Source organism: Triplophysa rosa, unplaced genomic scaffold (assembly GCF_024868665.1).
Source record: "Triplophysa rosa unplaced genomic scaffold, Trosa_1v2 scaffold147_ERROPOS1033765+, whole genome shotgun sequence".
Lineage (NCBI taxonomy): Eukaryota > Metazoa > Chordata > Actinopteri > Cypriniformes > Nemacheilidae > Triplophysa > Triplophysa rosa.
This window is the reverse complement of record NW_026634150.1, coordinates 4261-21061: the sequence shown is the minus strand read 5'-3', so window position 1 is coordinate 21061 and position 16801 is coordinate 4261. Positions and strand designations below refer to the sequence as shown.

General features: G+C 36.1%; 2 protein-coding genes across 3 annotated transcripts; both read right to left on the bottom strand.

Annotated features, from left to right (window-relative positions):
* Positions 1 to 105: 105 nt before the first annotated feature.
* Positions 106 to 8849, bottom strand: cd68 (CD68 molecule). The gene is made up of 6 exons (XM_057326927.1): positions 8643 to 8849; positions 6913 to 7436; positions 6661 to 6780; positions 4338 to 4407; positions 3395 to 3565; positions 106 to 1073 (listed from the first exon to the last, which is right to left on the bottom strand). Exons 1-6 carry the CDS (start codon positions 8686 to 8688, stop codon positions 934 to 936), a joined length of 1071 nt encoding a protein of 356 aa, XP_057182910.1. The 5' UTR covers positions 8689 to 8849; the 3' UTR covers positions 106 to 933.
* A 1742-nt stretch (positions 8850 to 10591) lies between these two features.
* LOC130549655 (uncharacterized) lies at positions 10592 to 15219 on the bottom strand. Of its 2 annotated transcripts, XM_057326935.1 has the most exons (5): positions 15109 to 15213; positions 14748 to 14836; positions 14609 to 14656; positions 14449 to 14511; positions 10592 to 14191 (listed from the first exon to the last, which is right to left on the bottom strand). In XM_057326935.1, the coding sequence occupies exon 5, from the start codon at positions 12929 to 12931 to the stop codon at positions 11969 to 11971; it is 963 nt and encodes a 320-aa protein (XP_057182918.1). In that variant the 5' UTR covers positions 12932 to 14191; positions 14449 to 14511; positions 14609 to 14656; positions 14748 to 14836; positions 15109 to 15213; the 3' UTR covers positions 10592 to 11968. The 2 variants fall into 2 exon arrangements, with proteins under 2 accessions (XP_057182918.1, XP_057182917.1); XM_057326934.1 differs by lacking the exon at positions 14748 to 14836 and having other exon boundaries at positions 15109 to 15219.
* Positions 15220 to 16801: the final 1582 nt, after the last annotated feature.

The following is a 16801-nucleotide window of genomic DNA, read 5'->3' as shown; positions in this document are numbered from 1 at the left end:
TAACATGCATTTTGGGACAACAGTAAAAACTGTCCACATCTGGAAATGTTAGTGTACATCAAATATGCATTACAGTTTAAATTTTACAAAGAACAAGGCTGGATATTAAAGTGAAACACCATGCATTTATTAGATGTAAACAAAACATGTATATTATTCCCCAATTTATTCAGTGCATTCCTGTATTTCGTTTCCAATTTATCCTAAATCGCAGCTTTTCACAGAAAACAGCAGAAAAGTACAAAAAAGTCGATTTATAATTCTCTAAAGAATTAGTTTAGAATGAAAACATGGATATACCTGCCTTTTAAACTCTTTCTTTTATATTTAAACTAATTACAAAGTACAGTTCAGTACAAAATGCTTGCATGAAACAAAGCACGACTGAATTCCCTTTCAAAGTTCCCTAGATTTATGTACATCAGATTAATATATGGGGTTGGCCCCCAAAGACAGAGAATGCAGTACATGTGTGCAGGTCTTTAGGTTAACACCGTGTTTACATCGGACGCGGCGCGATGCGACAAAAGACAATAGAAAGCATTAGAACCCATTATAAATTTACATTTCGTCCACACTGGATGCAGCGTTAGCAACAGCAAAGAATAAACATCCCCTGTCAGTTGACTGTTATTATTTTCAAAAGTTCTTTAAAATGGTAATTTTATAAAGGTAGGCCAAATAAGGTATGCACTAAGGTTAACTTGTCTGAATTGTAACATGATCTTTGGTGATGCAGAAATCTTAACAGCAAAAGCAGCTTGTGTTTGGATGCATTATGTCTGCATTTCACAAACTCATTAGTTAAATAAATCTTATGCCATCCATGTTTATCTGTACCAGAGCAACATTATTTTAGGATTTACATAACATTATTAAAATTCCTGTAAACTGGTATTACTGGTGGTACTTTTGGGAAGTCAGTGTAGGCCTTTAAAGAGACTGGTAACCATTGGTCCGCCGTTTTCTGCTGATACAGTAAGCAATGACTACAATGACAATGAGGAGGATGAGTATGATGGCCACAGCAATGGGAACACGGTAGTCAGGTTGATCAGCCTTGCACAGGTCAGCTGTTGTAAAAAAAAAAACACAATCAGAAAAGAAAATCTTCACATCAACTTTAAAGTTGCTCAGTCTTAGGGCCTCTGCTCTTCAGATTATACATGTTACCTCTAGGAGATATAATAAAGCGACACGGAGTTAACAGCACTGTTATGCTGATGATACTCAACTTTATAACAACTTTTTATTACTGAACTCGGACAAAACAGAAGTGTTACTTATTGGACCGAAAACCGCCATACGTAACAACCAAGAATACTGCTTAACTATTGATGTTCCATAAAACCCTTGTCGTCAGCTAAGAATCTTGCCGTTCTATTCGATAGTAATCTGCCATTTGAGAGCCATGTCGCCAACACCTGTAAAATTGCATTTTTCCATCTTAAGAATATATCTAAACTACATCATATGCTGTAACTATCAGATGCAGAGAAGTTAATTCATGCATTCATGACATCAAGACTAGATTACTGTAATGCACTGTTAGGTGGTTGCCCTGCAGGCTTATTACAAAAACTCCAACTGGTCCAAAACGCGGCAGCTCGAGTTCTTACACGTACAAAAAGGTATGAACATATTAGCCCGGTTCTGTCAACCTTGCACTGGTTACCTATAAAGCATCGCATTAACTTTAAAATTTTGCTTATTACCTATAAAGCCCTACATGGTTTAGCTCCTCAGTACTTGAGTGAACTTCTCTTGTATTACAGTCCTTCACGTGCATTACGCTCTCAGGCGTCCTGTCAGTTGGTAATACCTAGAATTTCAAAATCAAGTGCAGGTGGTAGATCCTTTTCCTAGCTAGCGCCTAAACTTTGGAATAGTCTTCCCTGCACTGTCCGGGAGGCAGACACACTCTGTTTAAATCTAGACTAAAGACACATCTTTTTAATCTTGCATACACTACACTTCCATAATATAAATCCTCTGAGGGTTTAGGCTGCATTAGTTAGATCAAGTGGAACCAGGAACACAACTGATGTACTTGTTGCATCAAAGAGTGCAGAACAGTACTCTACTCTCAGCCAGTCTTGTCTCATTGTTCCAAGGTTACCACAGCGAGCAGGATGCAGTTCATGCCCTGATGGTAGAGCGGAGAATGGGAATCGGCCATCTAACAAAAGCTGAGATGATAGAGCTGGATAAAGGAGGACGCGGTGACTTGACACGTCTTCACTACAAAATTTCAAATGCTATTAGATTATTAATGATAATCTTAAATCTATAATTTACCTTATAATTTATTTTTATTTAGCCTTGTTGTGCAAGCACTGTTGAGTTTGTGCAGAGGCAGCAGCTTTTGCCAGAGGGGAACTGGAATCCCCTGGTTGGGCCTGGGTTCTCCTGAGGTTTTTTTTCTCGATTTGAGTTTTGGGTTCCTCGCCACCGTTTGCATACTGTTTTGCACTATTTGCCTGGCCGTGGGGGCTGCTTTAGAATTTTAAAGTTTTACTTAATTAATATTGCATATAGGTATTTATAGTCTGTTTAATTTTTGACCTGTGTTTCTCTCTCCTTTATCTTAAATGTGTGCTTTCACTGTGCGTGCGTGCGTGTCTGTGTGTGTGTGTGTTTGTCTGTGTGTGTGTGTGTGTGTGTGTGTGTGCGTGCGCGTCCATGTGTCTGTGCGTCCGTGTGTGTGTCTATGTCTATGTGTGTTAGTACGTGTGCATATTGTGTGTGTGGAGTGTCTGTATGTGGGTATGTCTGTCTTCTGTGTTTTCACCTTTTTCTTGTTTTTACAGGTATAACTTTAATTGTTTTGCTTATAGTCAATATGTCTCATGTACAGCTGCTTTGTAAACAATGAAAATGGTAAAAAGCGCTATATACAGTAAATAAAGTTGAGTTGAGTTAAATGAAACTGGACCATCTTGTAACCACAACAGATATGCATAATACCCACACTGTAAAAAATGTTTTGTCAGGTTATCTTAAAATGAGCTTCAGGTATTAACATACTGCTCTAAAGTAAAAATGTGTTTAGTATGACTGATGAATTACATTCAGGTTTAACCGGCTCTCTTACATGGCTTTTTTGCAACACTCTGCATTGTACAGAATGTCAGAACAAAGGTGAGCTTAAAGTCGAGGAGTACACATACTGTATAACTTTGGTGTCTTAAAAAATTAAAATTATTACAGTGTCATCAACATTTTCTGATTTACCAGTGATTTACCATGTATTTTAGTGATAATATAACTATGGTGATGTACATTGTGCCTTTTGATTTGTGCCCAGTGCATCATATAATCTCAAAACAAATACATAATCAAATTATTGAATTATGTTTGTCCTCTGATGACAACAAGGTTATGACAGACTTACTCTTTCCAAAGTTTTTGTTCTTGATGTTGTAGGCCTGAACTCTGCTCTTGGTGAAATCCAGATGCACACCTTGCCCCACGAACACTTTCACATCTTTGCAGGAATATGAGTGACCAGCAGCTGCGGCAAACAGCTGAAGAGATTCATTCTTCCCTGAGTATTTTCTCAATGCTATTGACAAAAATAAAATTCATTATTGTTGATAAACCATGACCAAACTAACCAGGTCCTCTCCTATTCTTCATCCTTACACAATCTTTAACCTAACAACAAACAGCCATATGCAAAAATGAAGAGTAATCTCCATATGTTTAACAGCTGTAATAGTAATCTCAGATAAACCAGGGTAAATTCTTCAAATGATAAGCATAAGGCCCACACATTTTATCGTTCCTAAAATGACATGCATACTCATGCAGGGACTTTTCGTCAAAAAGGAACATTTACTGTAACCACTGCATAAAATGAGATCAATACTTCCTTATTCTTCCTCGCATGTGACTGACTTACAATGCAAGTGTGGCCAAACTGGTCGGTCTGGATCCTTGAAAAAGGATTCAAAGCAGCCAAACAGACATAGTTAAATAGTAGTTAAATCGAATCATTTTAAGGCACATTATTTAACTACTGTATATATTGACATTTTAACTGCTCACTTAAGACAAAGCTGAAACCATTTATTTGTTTTTATTGCAAGAATTTAGTATTTTGTACATTTTTGCATCTTTTTATTTTAAGCAATGTCATAGACCTATATAAATACCATTACTAATATTTACCTCCTTTGCCACAATACATGATGCAATAAATAAATAGTGTAACTTCACAGGAAGAAAGTCCAAAGTCTGTTAATTGTTTTAAATAGAGGATGTGGTGGAATGCGGTGTTGTGGTTGTTTTACATGGCATATAATGTTACTGTAGTCAAATGGCAGGATATTTACCTCCAGATTTAAAAGCATAGTTCAACTCGTATTCCAAAGTCTCAACATAGACCATTTTTGATGTCTCATTCTGGAAAATCCCGAAAAAAATAGGAATCAGTTAATGTATGACCTTTCAATAATTGCATTACTTTTAAATTTACAAGTATTTCATCCTATGGATAAATACTTTAGAAATACTGTATGGAAACACAGGCCCCAAAGTAAAAAGTTAGCGACTTCCGATTAACAGTTCCAGTTTCATGAACATGAACAGTTGAATGTTAAAGTTAATGGACTGAATCAACCTATTTACATTGGGTGAAACCAATGAAAGTAATCTTATAAGTAGCCCAATAGATTCTTAAAGTAACAATTGCCTCACTGTAAAAATAACTGTTGGTTCAACTTAAAAAATACTAATAAAATAACTGGTTGCCTTAAAGTTTTGAGTTAAAGTGATACTTCACCCAAAAATGTAAATTCTGTCATCACTTACTCACACTCAGATTGTTCCAAACCTATATGCATTTCTTTGTTCTGCTGAACACACATGAAGACATCTGGAAGATTGTCAAATCTCATCCCCCATTGACTCTCATAGTATTTATTTTCCCTACTATGGCAGTGAATGGTGGATGAGATCTGACATTATTCCAAATTTCTTCCTGTCTGTTCAGCAAAACAAAGAAATTTATACAGGTTTGGAACAATCTCAGGGTGAGTAAATTTTCATTTTAGGGTGAAGTATCCCTTTAATTCAACTTTAGTCACTTAAACAAACAAATTTTTTAAGATGAATTAACTCAAAATTTTAAGGCAACCATGGGCCTGTTTCAGAAAGGAGGTTTAGTGAAAACTCTGTCAACCCTGAAATGAGGGAAACTCTGGGTTTTCCATTTCAGAATGTGAGGTATGTCAAACCCGAGAAAACGGGGTAACTCAAGCCCATTTCTAAAAGAGAGGTAACTTATACTCAGAGTCAGTAACCATAGTAACTTACTTTGTGAACCTAACCTGGTCGGTAGCAGGTTTTCTTTGGTAAACCCAGAGTTTCTTTCGATCTCCTCCCCCTTTTTAAAGTGCAAGTGGTGTACCTCATTCATTCTTTCATTAATACAGTCATTCATGGCACGCATTTTGATCACACAGAGACCATCTCAGTGACTAAAATGTCATAAGTGCTTTTATAGAGGATCCTGTATTTGAAGAGGCTGCATTTATTCATAGGAATGTTCTCTGATTTTAAGAAAGGAATTTAGGACCAGAGTGGAATTTTGTCATATTTCCCTGTGCATTTTTTATTCAAAATATATCTCATCCATCCTTACAACAATAACATTAGCCATCGTGGCCGTGTATTACATCAGAGCACAAATGGTAGTTTTCTATGGAGGATAAGAAATGACTTAATAAAGTGTGTAAATAAAGTGCATGAATAAAGAAATTAATAAATACAGACAAATGCAGAAATTAAGTGATAAAGATAATAAACAATTAATTTAGACGTGCAGCCATTCCTACCCAAAACTGCTCCGAGCAGGGTTCGAACCGATGAACAGTCTGATTTTGACATGAGAGTCTGACACACTAACAAGTGTCTTACTCACCATGATATATTAGACACCTCACTAGAGTACTCATGAGGAGTTAGAAAATAAGATTTTTTGTATTATTTCTGATTTATTTCTGTTGTTTCATTCATTTATTAATTAATTTACTGATTCATTTGTTTGTTTATTGGTACATTTATCTTTTTTCAATTTAAACTTTCAACTTTCAACTAAGTCATTTACATATTAAAGCACATTTGTAAATCCACTGTATGCAGAGCGGAAAAGTTTTCCTCGCTCTCAAGCGCTTTCTGCCGCCATGTTGCTTTTTTTTGGTGCCGTTGTCATGGTGAATCGTAATTTCGGAGCTCCATTGAACATGGCTTGTCGTAGTTGTGGTGCAAAGCGCTTAACTCAAGGTAAGTCTACCCAGAGTTGATAGAACTAACTCAAATCAGCTGTTCTGAAACTAAAAACTCAAAGTTTCGCATCTCGGTGTTAAACAACTCAGCGTTCACATTTTAACGCAGTGTTGGTTGAACCTCCTTATTGAAACGGGCGCCAGGTAATTTATTTTGTAAATTGAACCAACAAAAAACAACAATTTTTTTACAGTACCCCTTTTAACAAAACCATTGTTTTCTTACATCACTTTAGAAAGAATTTAGCTTTTGATTTTAAATAGCTTTTTAATTTTAGCCTTTAGAATTTAGATTACCCATCATACATGGAAGACAATGTTTATAGCTAAACAACATTTTTATATTTTTTAAAAACAAAAGCAGACTTACATTTCTAAATTTCATTGTGATTTCGCCCTCATCGAACTGTAGAAACAGACTAGCCACTTTATCCTCACAGTACCCAGAGGTATTGGTTTTGATCGGCTGAACAATAAATGTACCATTAACCTAAGGAAAGAAAACTTATTAATAAAAAATATATTTTTCATGTTATTCAAAGAAAAAATAACTAGGAAAGCAATCTTATGGAAAAAGAAGGCTGCAATGTCAAATAAGTCACTCCAGCAGATAACATCTTACCTCGCTGTTGTTCACAAAGATCTTGATTTCAAAATCAGCCATAACACATGTTTTGTTATTTTTGTCGAGAACAGTGTAATTTCCTCCCGTAATGTTGGTAGGTGAGGTCGGTCCAGGCAATGGTGTAGTGGTGTGTGGAGTAGTGGTATTGGGATGTGGGGTTGTTGTGTTTAAAGGGACAGCCGTGGTATTGTGATGTGGGGTTGTTGTGTTTAAAGGGACAGTCGTGGTTTTGTGATGTGGGGTTGTTGTGTTTAAAGGGACAGTCGTGGTTTTGTGATGTGGGGTTGTTGTGTTTAAATGGACAGTCGTGGTTTTGTGATCTGGGGTTGTTGTGTTTAAAGGGACAGTCGTGGTTTTGTGGTGTGGGGTTGTTGTGTTTAAAGGGACAGTCGTGGTTGTGTGATGTGGAGTTGTTCTGTTTACAGCAATAGCCATCATGGTAGTGGGACTGCTTGTAGTTTCTGTCTGAGCTGAGGTGGCGCTGTTAGGCTGGGCAGCATGTGGAACACCTATAGTGAAAGCTGAGGAAAAAGATGCAGACAGAATAAAAAAACGTGAGAAAGAAAAAAATGCAATAGACCCCATTTGCAACTAATAAAAGGTTCTTCAATTTATTGGGCAAACCATTTTTACATTTGCACATATGACAGACGCTTTTACTCAAAGCGATTTAAAGTGTCTTCATAGCATATGTTTTATCAGTATGTGTGTTTGGATCAAACACATAACCTTTGCTCTAACTCAAAGCTCTTTCAGCGGAGTTTCAGGTACAGATTTAAATACACATACAAACATAATTACGTTATTATTACGTTTTTAATTGTTTGTTAGTGGAAATATATGTGAAAGTAAGGTGATGTCCACTGATATGTTCATGCAAAACAATCTGTCAGGTTTACAGAGATTGGTTAAAAAAAATAAACGATTCTTGAAACACCATGGACCATGGACGTACAACCTAGCAAGGTCTTTCGTTTAAAATGGCTGATGAATGTACATTCACTTCCTCCTTGGCAGTCACAGCGCACGCCAGGATTTCCCAACGGGGAAATGTGACAATCCAGCCTTTTGCGCGTGATCTGTGAGCTGAATAATAGAAATGTAACTGCTGACAATTGTAACTGTTACTTTGTTTGTTTCAAAGTTTCACCCGTTCATTTAAGCCCAAAGTCTACATGTTTTGGTTGAATTGCACTATACGTATTTGCAAAAGATTATTTTGCAAATACGTATAGTGCATTATTATTAACGCCATATGACATAGCGCTCTTTTTCTTGAATTTTCTGCTGTTGCTGAAGAGCGCAGCAGTGTGTGACCTGAGATTTATCAATTTCTCTTCATTGCGTTGTCTACAAATCAAGGAAGTCACGGAAAGCGAAAGTAGGTAAGTTTCGAAAATGTCAAAAATACTCCTAGTTTGACGTAAAATCGTTCGAATAAATAAAAAAACGAATAAATGAAGCATAATTAGCAGATCTGTAGGCTATGTTAACATGTATGCTTTATTAACAGCTGTCAGTTGTACATAAGTAGCCTAGGCCTATTAGTTTTGCACTAAAAATAAATATATTTGGAAAGTAGTATTTGTAGTGCCTTATAGTAGGCTATCATATAAATACCATGGTATAATAAAACGATCATAAAGGTTTCCTATGCATAATTAAAGCATATTTTCTTTTAAAGGTAGCAGGAATACTGTTGGAAATAATAAAAATGTATGATTTACCCGTTGCTGCCATGAGAAGTGCAATCAACAAAATTCCGTTTTTCATTTTTGCCTGCGTTAGTTTATCTGGGTGTCTTCAGAAACCTCCTGGATTGTCAAGTGCGTCCAGAATCTAATGCACAAAGGCGGCAGTGCTCTCTCCACTTATTCAGAAACGAAAGTATGAAGTTCAACACTTCACGATTGCCCAATCAGATTTGGCGTGACTGCATTCTGCTACAGACCATAAACACTAGTTTAGAAAAAAGCTGAACGTTCTGGTTTAGCTCTGTAGAAAAAAAATGAACAGACGTTGGCATTTCCATGTCGATTGCCTCGGTGTGTAGTTATTTCATATTGGGGCATTTGCATCGTTTTAAAACGGAAACTCCGTTTTTATTTAATTGGATTATTTTGTAAAAACATTTTTTTGGACTTTTTGGACTTCTTTCCAAAAATCGTTAAAAAGTTACATAATTACACATATGGGAGGAAATATAAATGTTGTTCAAATATAACTGTCTCGAAGATTCATCTGAGCAGGAAGTTGTTTAGTTCGTCACTCATGTGACAAAAATACAGGAAGTGAAAATGTGACTCACGCTTGCCTGTCAAAAGACGAGTCTGTTCAAGCAAATTTAAGAACCACTGTCATATACAGGCAACAGTAAAAACAAGTATTGAATATGCTGATTGTAATATGTTGTACCTCTCATTTTATGAGAAAAGATACCAACGTTTATCTGCCAGTGCTTTCATAGATTCGAGGGTTAGAAATGATTCAAATGACCCATTAGAGCCCATATGAATAAGTTTTATTAAAAACACATGTGACTTTTATATGTTCCAACAGAATATTGTAAGGGACATACATGTGATAAAAACCACATATACAAATTGCATGACATTAATGTATTGCAATCATACATGTCCTACATACAATTTAAGCCCTATAGTTTTTTTTATAATGTAAAAACATAGGGAAATAATGCTAATTTAATATGAATGTCCACCATATTTTAAAGACATGTATAACACATACAGGAGCATCTCAATAAATTAGAATGTCGTGGAAAAGTTAATTTATTTCAGTAATTTAACTCAAATTGTGAAAGTCGTGTATTAAATAAATTCAATGCACACAGACTGAAGTAGTTTAAGTCTTTGGTTCTTTTAATTGTGATGATTTTGGCTCACATTTCACAAAAACCCACCAATTCACTATCTCAACAAATTATAATACTTCATAAGACCAATAAAAAACATTTTTAGTGAATTGTTGGCCTTCTGGAAAGTATGTTCATTTACTGTATATACTCAATATTTGGTAGGGGCTCCTTTTGCTTTAATTACTGCAACAATGCGGCGTGGCATGGAGGCAATCAGCCTGTGGCACTGCTGAGGTGGTATGGAAGCACAGGTTGCTTTGATAGCGGCCTTCAGGTCATCTGCATTATTGTGTCTGGTGTCTCTCAACATAGATTCTCTGTGGAGTTCAGGTCAGGGGAGTTTGCTGGCCAACCAAGCACAGTAACACCATGGTCATTGAATCAGCTTTTGGTACCTTTGGCAGTGTGGGCAGGTGCCAAGTCCTGCTGGAACATGAAATCAGCATCTCCATAAAGCTTGTCAGCAGAAGGAAGCATGAAGTGCTCCATCTATCAAAGCAACCTGTGCTTCCATACCACCTCAGCAGTGCCACAGGCTGATTGCCTCCATGCCACGCCGCATTGATGCAGTAATTAAAGCAAAAGGATCCCCTACCAAATATTGAGTACATATACAGTAAATGAACATACTTTCCAGAAGGCCAACAATTCACTAAAAATGTTTTTTTACTGGTCTTATGAAGTATTATAATTTGTTGAGATAGTGAATTGGTGGGTTTTTGTTAAAAAGTGAACCAAAATCATCACAATTAAAAGAACCAAAGACTTAAACTACTTCAGTCTGTGTGCATTGAATTTATTTAATACACGACTTTCACAATTTGAGTTGAATTACTGAAATAAATGAACTTTTCCACGACATTCTAATTTATTGAGATGCACCTGTATACTGTAGTGCAGTTTACCTAGAGAGGGTATGGACGTGTCGTCACTTTACCACGTGAACACCACATGAGCGCACGCGGGAGCGCGCCCCTGTGGGTGGCAAAACACACAGCCAATCAACTGCTTACAATATCAGGAAACGCAATTCCGTGCAACATTTAAATTATTTATATAGGTTTACAAAAAGATCTAAAGATAATATGTAGGCCTATGCTTCATTACTTTAAAATGCTTTATGTATTAAAGTTTGTTTTTATACGAATATAGTTATATTAATTTAAATGCTATGTTTAATATTAATGAATAAATATTAATTATCAACTCACATAAGAGTTATATGAACGTGTTTTAAATTATAATCAATACATTTAAATATACAATACAAATAAACACTTAGCGGCAAAAGATTTTCCCTCTAAAATCTTATCACTTTAAACTTTTTTTTATTTGGAGCGAGAGATACGAGGGGGGTGGCTCACTGCGTCAGATATACGCCACTTTCTCACAGCTGACTGGTCCAGTTTTTTTTGCGATCTCTAACCTAGAATAAAACCTGCTCCGGAGCAGGTTAGCCGTGTAGCCTAAGTCACCATGCTCAAAACCAATCCACCTTCTTGAGCCTGAAAACTCGGAGTATGCTCAAACTACACGTGAACTAAAAACCCAAACCAGCTTCGTGGTATAGGCCACTGGTTTTTTTGTTTCTCCTATTCTCCTCAGCCATTTTGCTGGGTGTTTTGCCACCCAGGGGAGAGTGTGCCAGGGCGTGTCCCGACATGTTCACGTGGGAAAGTGACATCAATGCATATCCTCTATTAGTATAATGCTGTATTTCCCTCATGCCTTTGCTCTTATTAAGTGGAGTCCTAAGCCTATTGTCAATCAGAGTCATATAATGTACAATCATAGATTTTCAACCTTGGATAAAACACATTATTTATGTAAACCACACACAAAAACACACATTTAATTACACAATTATTTATTTGAGCTGTATTTAAGATACAGCTGGATATTTTATATATCAAGATTTTCCTTCCAAATACTACATCACCAGATTTCATTTTTATTTTTGATAATTTCTCTAAACATTATCTCAGAAGTTTAGTATATAGACAGTTCTATACTTAACCTACAGACATAAAACCTTCCAAAATGTCAAGTGATTTTTGTGCTTATCACCACCAGCAAAGTAAAACATAATTTTTTTTGAATATATTCAAGCCAACTTTCAACACCTCGGTTTTAACATATAAGATTCCTGTTGTAGAAACATATTTGACTCAAATTTGTTCATTTACAATAATATGTTCTGATTTGTTCACAAACAACAGGCCCACACTGTTCACAATTAATGTAAATACACGGTCTCACAATGTCATTGCTGTCAACTGCTCTTTCAAATCCTGTAGGAAAATGAACAGTCCTCATAAAGGTCAGTGAAATTTTGACAGTACATCCTCGAACCAGCTTCTGCACTGTACAATTTCCAAATTTACCAATTGCGTATAAGTGATGTTCATCATCACTGACGCAGAGAAAGTATGAAACCTTGAAAATACTCCCATCTTTCAATATCACAACAGAGTTGTTCCTTTTCTTTGTCTTTGTGTATGTTTGGCTATGAATGACCTCTCCATTGACAACTATTTTTTTATAGTACCTGCCAACAGAGGTCCCGGGTAAATCTAAAAATGCATGCAATGCATTCACATCATTTTCAGACACCGGCCTAATCTTTGGCACTCCAAGTGCAGTCACCCTGTCATATTTAGCATAGTTCCTTACATGATGTTTACTGGAGGTCATTTCTGTGTAGAATGATTTCATTTCAGGTGAGACATCATTAGATGAGCAGACCTTAGCTATGCGTGGCAATGCTCGAGACCAAGCTACTCTTTTGCAAATCTGCTGAGGCACTGCATTACTGCTTTTAACTTGCTTGAGCAAGTAGCCATTATAGCTCTCAAACATGAAAGCAGACTGGGCCCAGAGAGGACCTAAATTCTCAACACTCTTAGTCAAATGCAGGATTGAATGCACATTGTAGGTCATCTGATCTTCACCATACAAAGACTGAACTGATTTAACATAAAGCTCTAGTGCCTGATGAGCATGGTCAATATCCTCTTGGCCAATGTCTGAACCTAGCAAAATGCTCACACCCTCCACAAGTAAAGCCCAGTGGCAAAGATACTTGTTTGGAAGTATCCCTTTCAGGACCGGCAAACTGTAATATAAAGACAATTTTGCCATTCGTGAGCTTTCCAAAACTTTCGCTCAACAATAGACCGTGGGATTCTGGAAAAACTGCTTGGAGGCTTGATTGCTAAAAGATTTCCATCCACTCTTGCAGTATTCAAACCAATATACCATGGTTTACTGTAGCTTTTGGAATCAAACCATAAACTGGCTATTTGCCGGCAAACCCCTAGCAACACACAATGCATATAATCAGGGACCATGCCATTAATCAAGTCAAAATTGGGCAAGTCAACAATTGGAGATGGCCCTTTTATGCCCAAAATAGTATTTTCGTTATTTTTGGCAATTTCACCTATTTGCACAGTTGTGTCGTGATCTCTGAGGTCTGGCATCTCCTTCAAACAAGGATACACTCGCACAGTCCCTTTGCCTTTTCTCACTTGAACACCTGGATGAAGACAGTGCCCACACCCATACTCTCCATTAAACTGTTTAAAATTTTGCAGTAAAGGTCGTGCAACAGCATCACATATGGCACATAATGCATAGACCTTCACCGTTTTGATTGAGTGATCTACGGGATCCTGCCACTGAAGACCTGTTTGTCTAAGACTTTTACATTCTTCCACAAAAGGTTTGAGGAAGGTAGTCATTAATGGTTTAGATGACCCAAACCACAGGGCACATAGCAAGACATTTTTATCTCTTTCCTCTGGGGGTACTTCATTCAAAGAAGCATAGTAAGGGCCAGATGCTGAATTTAGAAGACTTGAAAACAGGCACTCCGTCACAATTAAATGACAGTGATAAGAAAGAATCGTCAACTGATTTCAGATATTTATATAACTTCCCATCATAAACATCTGTTATTCCACCTCTGCTTTGGTCATTGCAAATATTTGTAATAGGTTCGTTTTCCAAAAGAACTGTAAGTTGATCTCTCAAAGGCATACAAATAAAAAATTGACCCAACTCTAAACTTTGTCTCACAGTTTGGGTTGATGAGCAAATCTGACATTTCAATTCACTGTCGTTTGACACTGAAAGGCCAATGTAAGAGTTGCAAACACCACAATAATGATGGTATTCTGATTTGTCTACAAAAGCTTCAAACGCCTTCTCTAGCATGTACTTGCTACGTGGGATGCTTGTGGCATCCCCACAACATAGCCTTAACAGCTTCAGCATGTCCTCCATTAAAGCACCTGTTACATTGTGCTTCAGGGAAAATGCAAGGATGTTGAGCCAACTGGTATCTGTGACAAGGTAATTTGAGGGACCTGAAGAGACATGGTTTGATTGGTTGGTATTCTGTAACAAATAAGAAAGAATCGAAATTTGAGTGATCATAAGCTAAGTGTGTACTAAAAAATGTGTTAAATTCTGATATTCCTCTTTTAAACTTATCAATAATACATTATGCTTTGTACTGATTTAAGCATCTGATGTCAAACTCAGTTATCTTTACACATTTAGAGACAATTGTTATACACATGTACGTAACACCATATTAACCAAAATTACATACAACATTCCTGATTTACATATGAGGTAGCTTTTGTATTTACCTGTACTTCTGATGAGGTCCCTTCTTCTGCAGTCTCTGGTGAATTTGACACAGGTCTGTCATCCTGAAAAGAACAGTACTTATATAATGTAAACTATCGATAGCAAATATAGCAATCAAAACATATAGAAACAAAATAAAATGGAAAAGGCCATGTTTACCTGTATTTCTACAGATATAGGCTGCTGTGTCCTCAGCAGGATATTGACCTGGATGTGGGGACAAAAATAACTAATAAATGTGAAAGAGAATTATACTGTTCTCGTTGCGTATACGTGTGCAATTTAACAGCCAGCCAACCTCCATCCACAAAGTACAGATGAGTCAGGATTCATCTTAGTTGTTCTTGTTTAATAAGATGCCGAGTACATTATGAATAAGGAGTAAAACTGTAAAAACAGTAAATTAACAATAATCAAGAATTGGAAAATTACTAATAATATTCCTCTTTTTAGTTCTAAAACTGAGAAAATGCATCAAATTAATCAAACGGAATCATTATATGACAAATAAAATAGCAAGAAATACAGGTTTAACACAAAGAGCAATTTCAAAGATAGGCTAAGCTAACGATCACCAATAATGATGTATCAAAGCCTAACACTACAATTATACGCAGACATGCATCATCAAAGATTATATAACAACAAAATCAACTTACAGATGATGCTTTACAAAGACAAAACAAAGGATGGCCTCGAAAGATTGATGACAAGCTGACTGGAAGACGTGGCCGATTCTGAACTCACACTTATTAATTTTTTCCTACAACTACCCCTAGGTGGCACCAAACTGACTAACGTAAGATGGAGCAGAACAAGAATGTTAAGAAATACAGAATTAAGTATTTAGAGTTATTTCTTTTTTAAAGAAAGAAATCTTACATTAGTGTCTGGTGATTGTGACTGTTCTTTCCTTTCAGGGAGGCGTGCCTAAGTTTAAAAGAATAGTCTTTGGTAATCCTCAGTATGCAAATGTCTCACTGACAAATTAAGCACAGTAATTGTCCAGTAACTATCTTGAACACCTGGATGAAGACAGTGCCCACACCCATACTCTCCATTAAACTGTTTAAAATTTTGCAGTAAAGGTCGTGCAACAGCATCACATATGGCACATAATGCTACTATGCCCACTTAAAAATGTTTTACCTGTTTTTCTATCGACTCGCTAGTGGTCTCTGGTTGTAATAGTATATTGTCCTAAAAGAGGGAAACAGCATTATGAGAAATAAAAAAACAACATACTCCTATATCAACAGTCATATTAACTTTACCTGGAGGCCTTTATCTGTGGGGGTGGATACTTTAGTCCTCTTCGGTGAGCGTGAAACATACGTATCACTACTAAAACAGGTCAAAAGTAAATAAACATTCTAGTCTATACAGTCTATACAGAATAGTCCCTTTAAAGGTGGATAAAGTTTTATTTCCTTTCAAAAGTTTATTTTTGAATTGTGCCTAAAAAATTAAAAGAAAAACTGTTTTATCACATCAATTTACAATGTCCCCACATTATGTAACCTCACTATTCCTTTGTAAATGTCAGATTTATTTTCTGACTTAGAACTTACTTCATTAGTTGCATTTGGGAAATGATCCCCTTCCAATTCATAGATATTTTTCGATTTTCCTGTACAGGTCAGAAACAACTTGAAATTATGAAATTATAAGAGACTCTTATATATATATATATATATATATATGAAGAGTTTGGTTCCTAAATGAGATAACTAATAATGTTCAAAAATCATGTTTTTTTATTGTGCATTCCAATTAATATCAATCAAACTGCAGTTGGTTTCTTTTGATTTAAGCCATAATAACTCTAAAAAATACAGCTAACTAACACAATAAAACACAAAAAAACATGACAAAAAATAAACGTTTTAAACGAATTTCTTAAAAAAAGGATTTATCTAATTTTGGAACCAAACCCTTCATATATACATATACACATGCATGCCTACATACATATATATTTATATACATATCAAATAATTTATACAATCTGACGAATACCATTTCACTTTACCTTTTTTTCCACCTGGTCTGAGTACGTTGAGGAATCTTTCTTTCTTCTCCTTGGCAATTGTGAAAGCAATATAACTTTCGTTTCGGCATGTGTTCTTCGTATTTTAAAAGTAGTCTATTTTCTGAACAACACATACAGTACCAACATTTAGGCAAGTGAAAAACGTTAAAGGTACAGTGCGGGATGTTTTGTATGATCTATTAACAGAAATGCAATATAACATACAAAACTGTGTCTTTAGATGTGTATAAAAACCTTACGTAATGAAAAGTTATGTTTTTATTACCTTAGAATAAACCAGTTGTATCTACATAGGGAGC

Coding starts and splice junctions, on each gene's coding strand:
- cd68 (XM_057326927.1), bottom strand. CDS start 8,688: ATGAAAAACGGAATTTTGTTGATTGCACTTCTCATGGCAGCAACGG. Junction 7,437..8,642: donor ACTTCTCATGGCAGCAACGG/GTAAATCATACA, acceptor CTTTTTCCTCAG/CTTTCACTATAGGTGTTCCA. Junction 1,074..3,394: donor GAACAAAAACTTTGGAAAGA/GTAAGTCTGTCA, acceptor TTTTTACAACAG/CTGACCTGTGCAAGGCTGAT.
- LOC130549655 (XM_057326934.1), bottom strand. CDS start 12,931: ATGGCAAAATTGTCTTTATATTACAGTTTGCCGGTCCTGAAAGGGATA.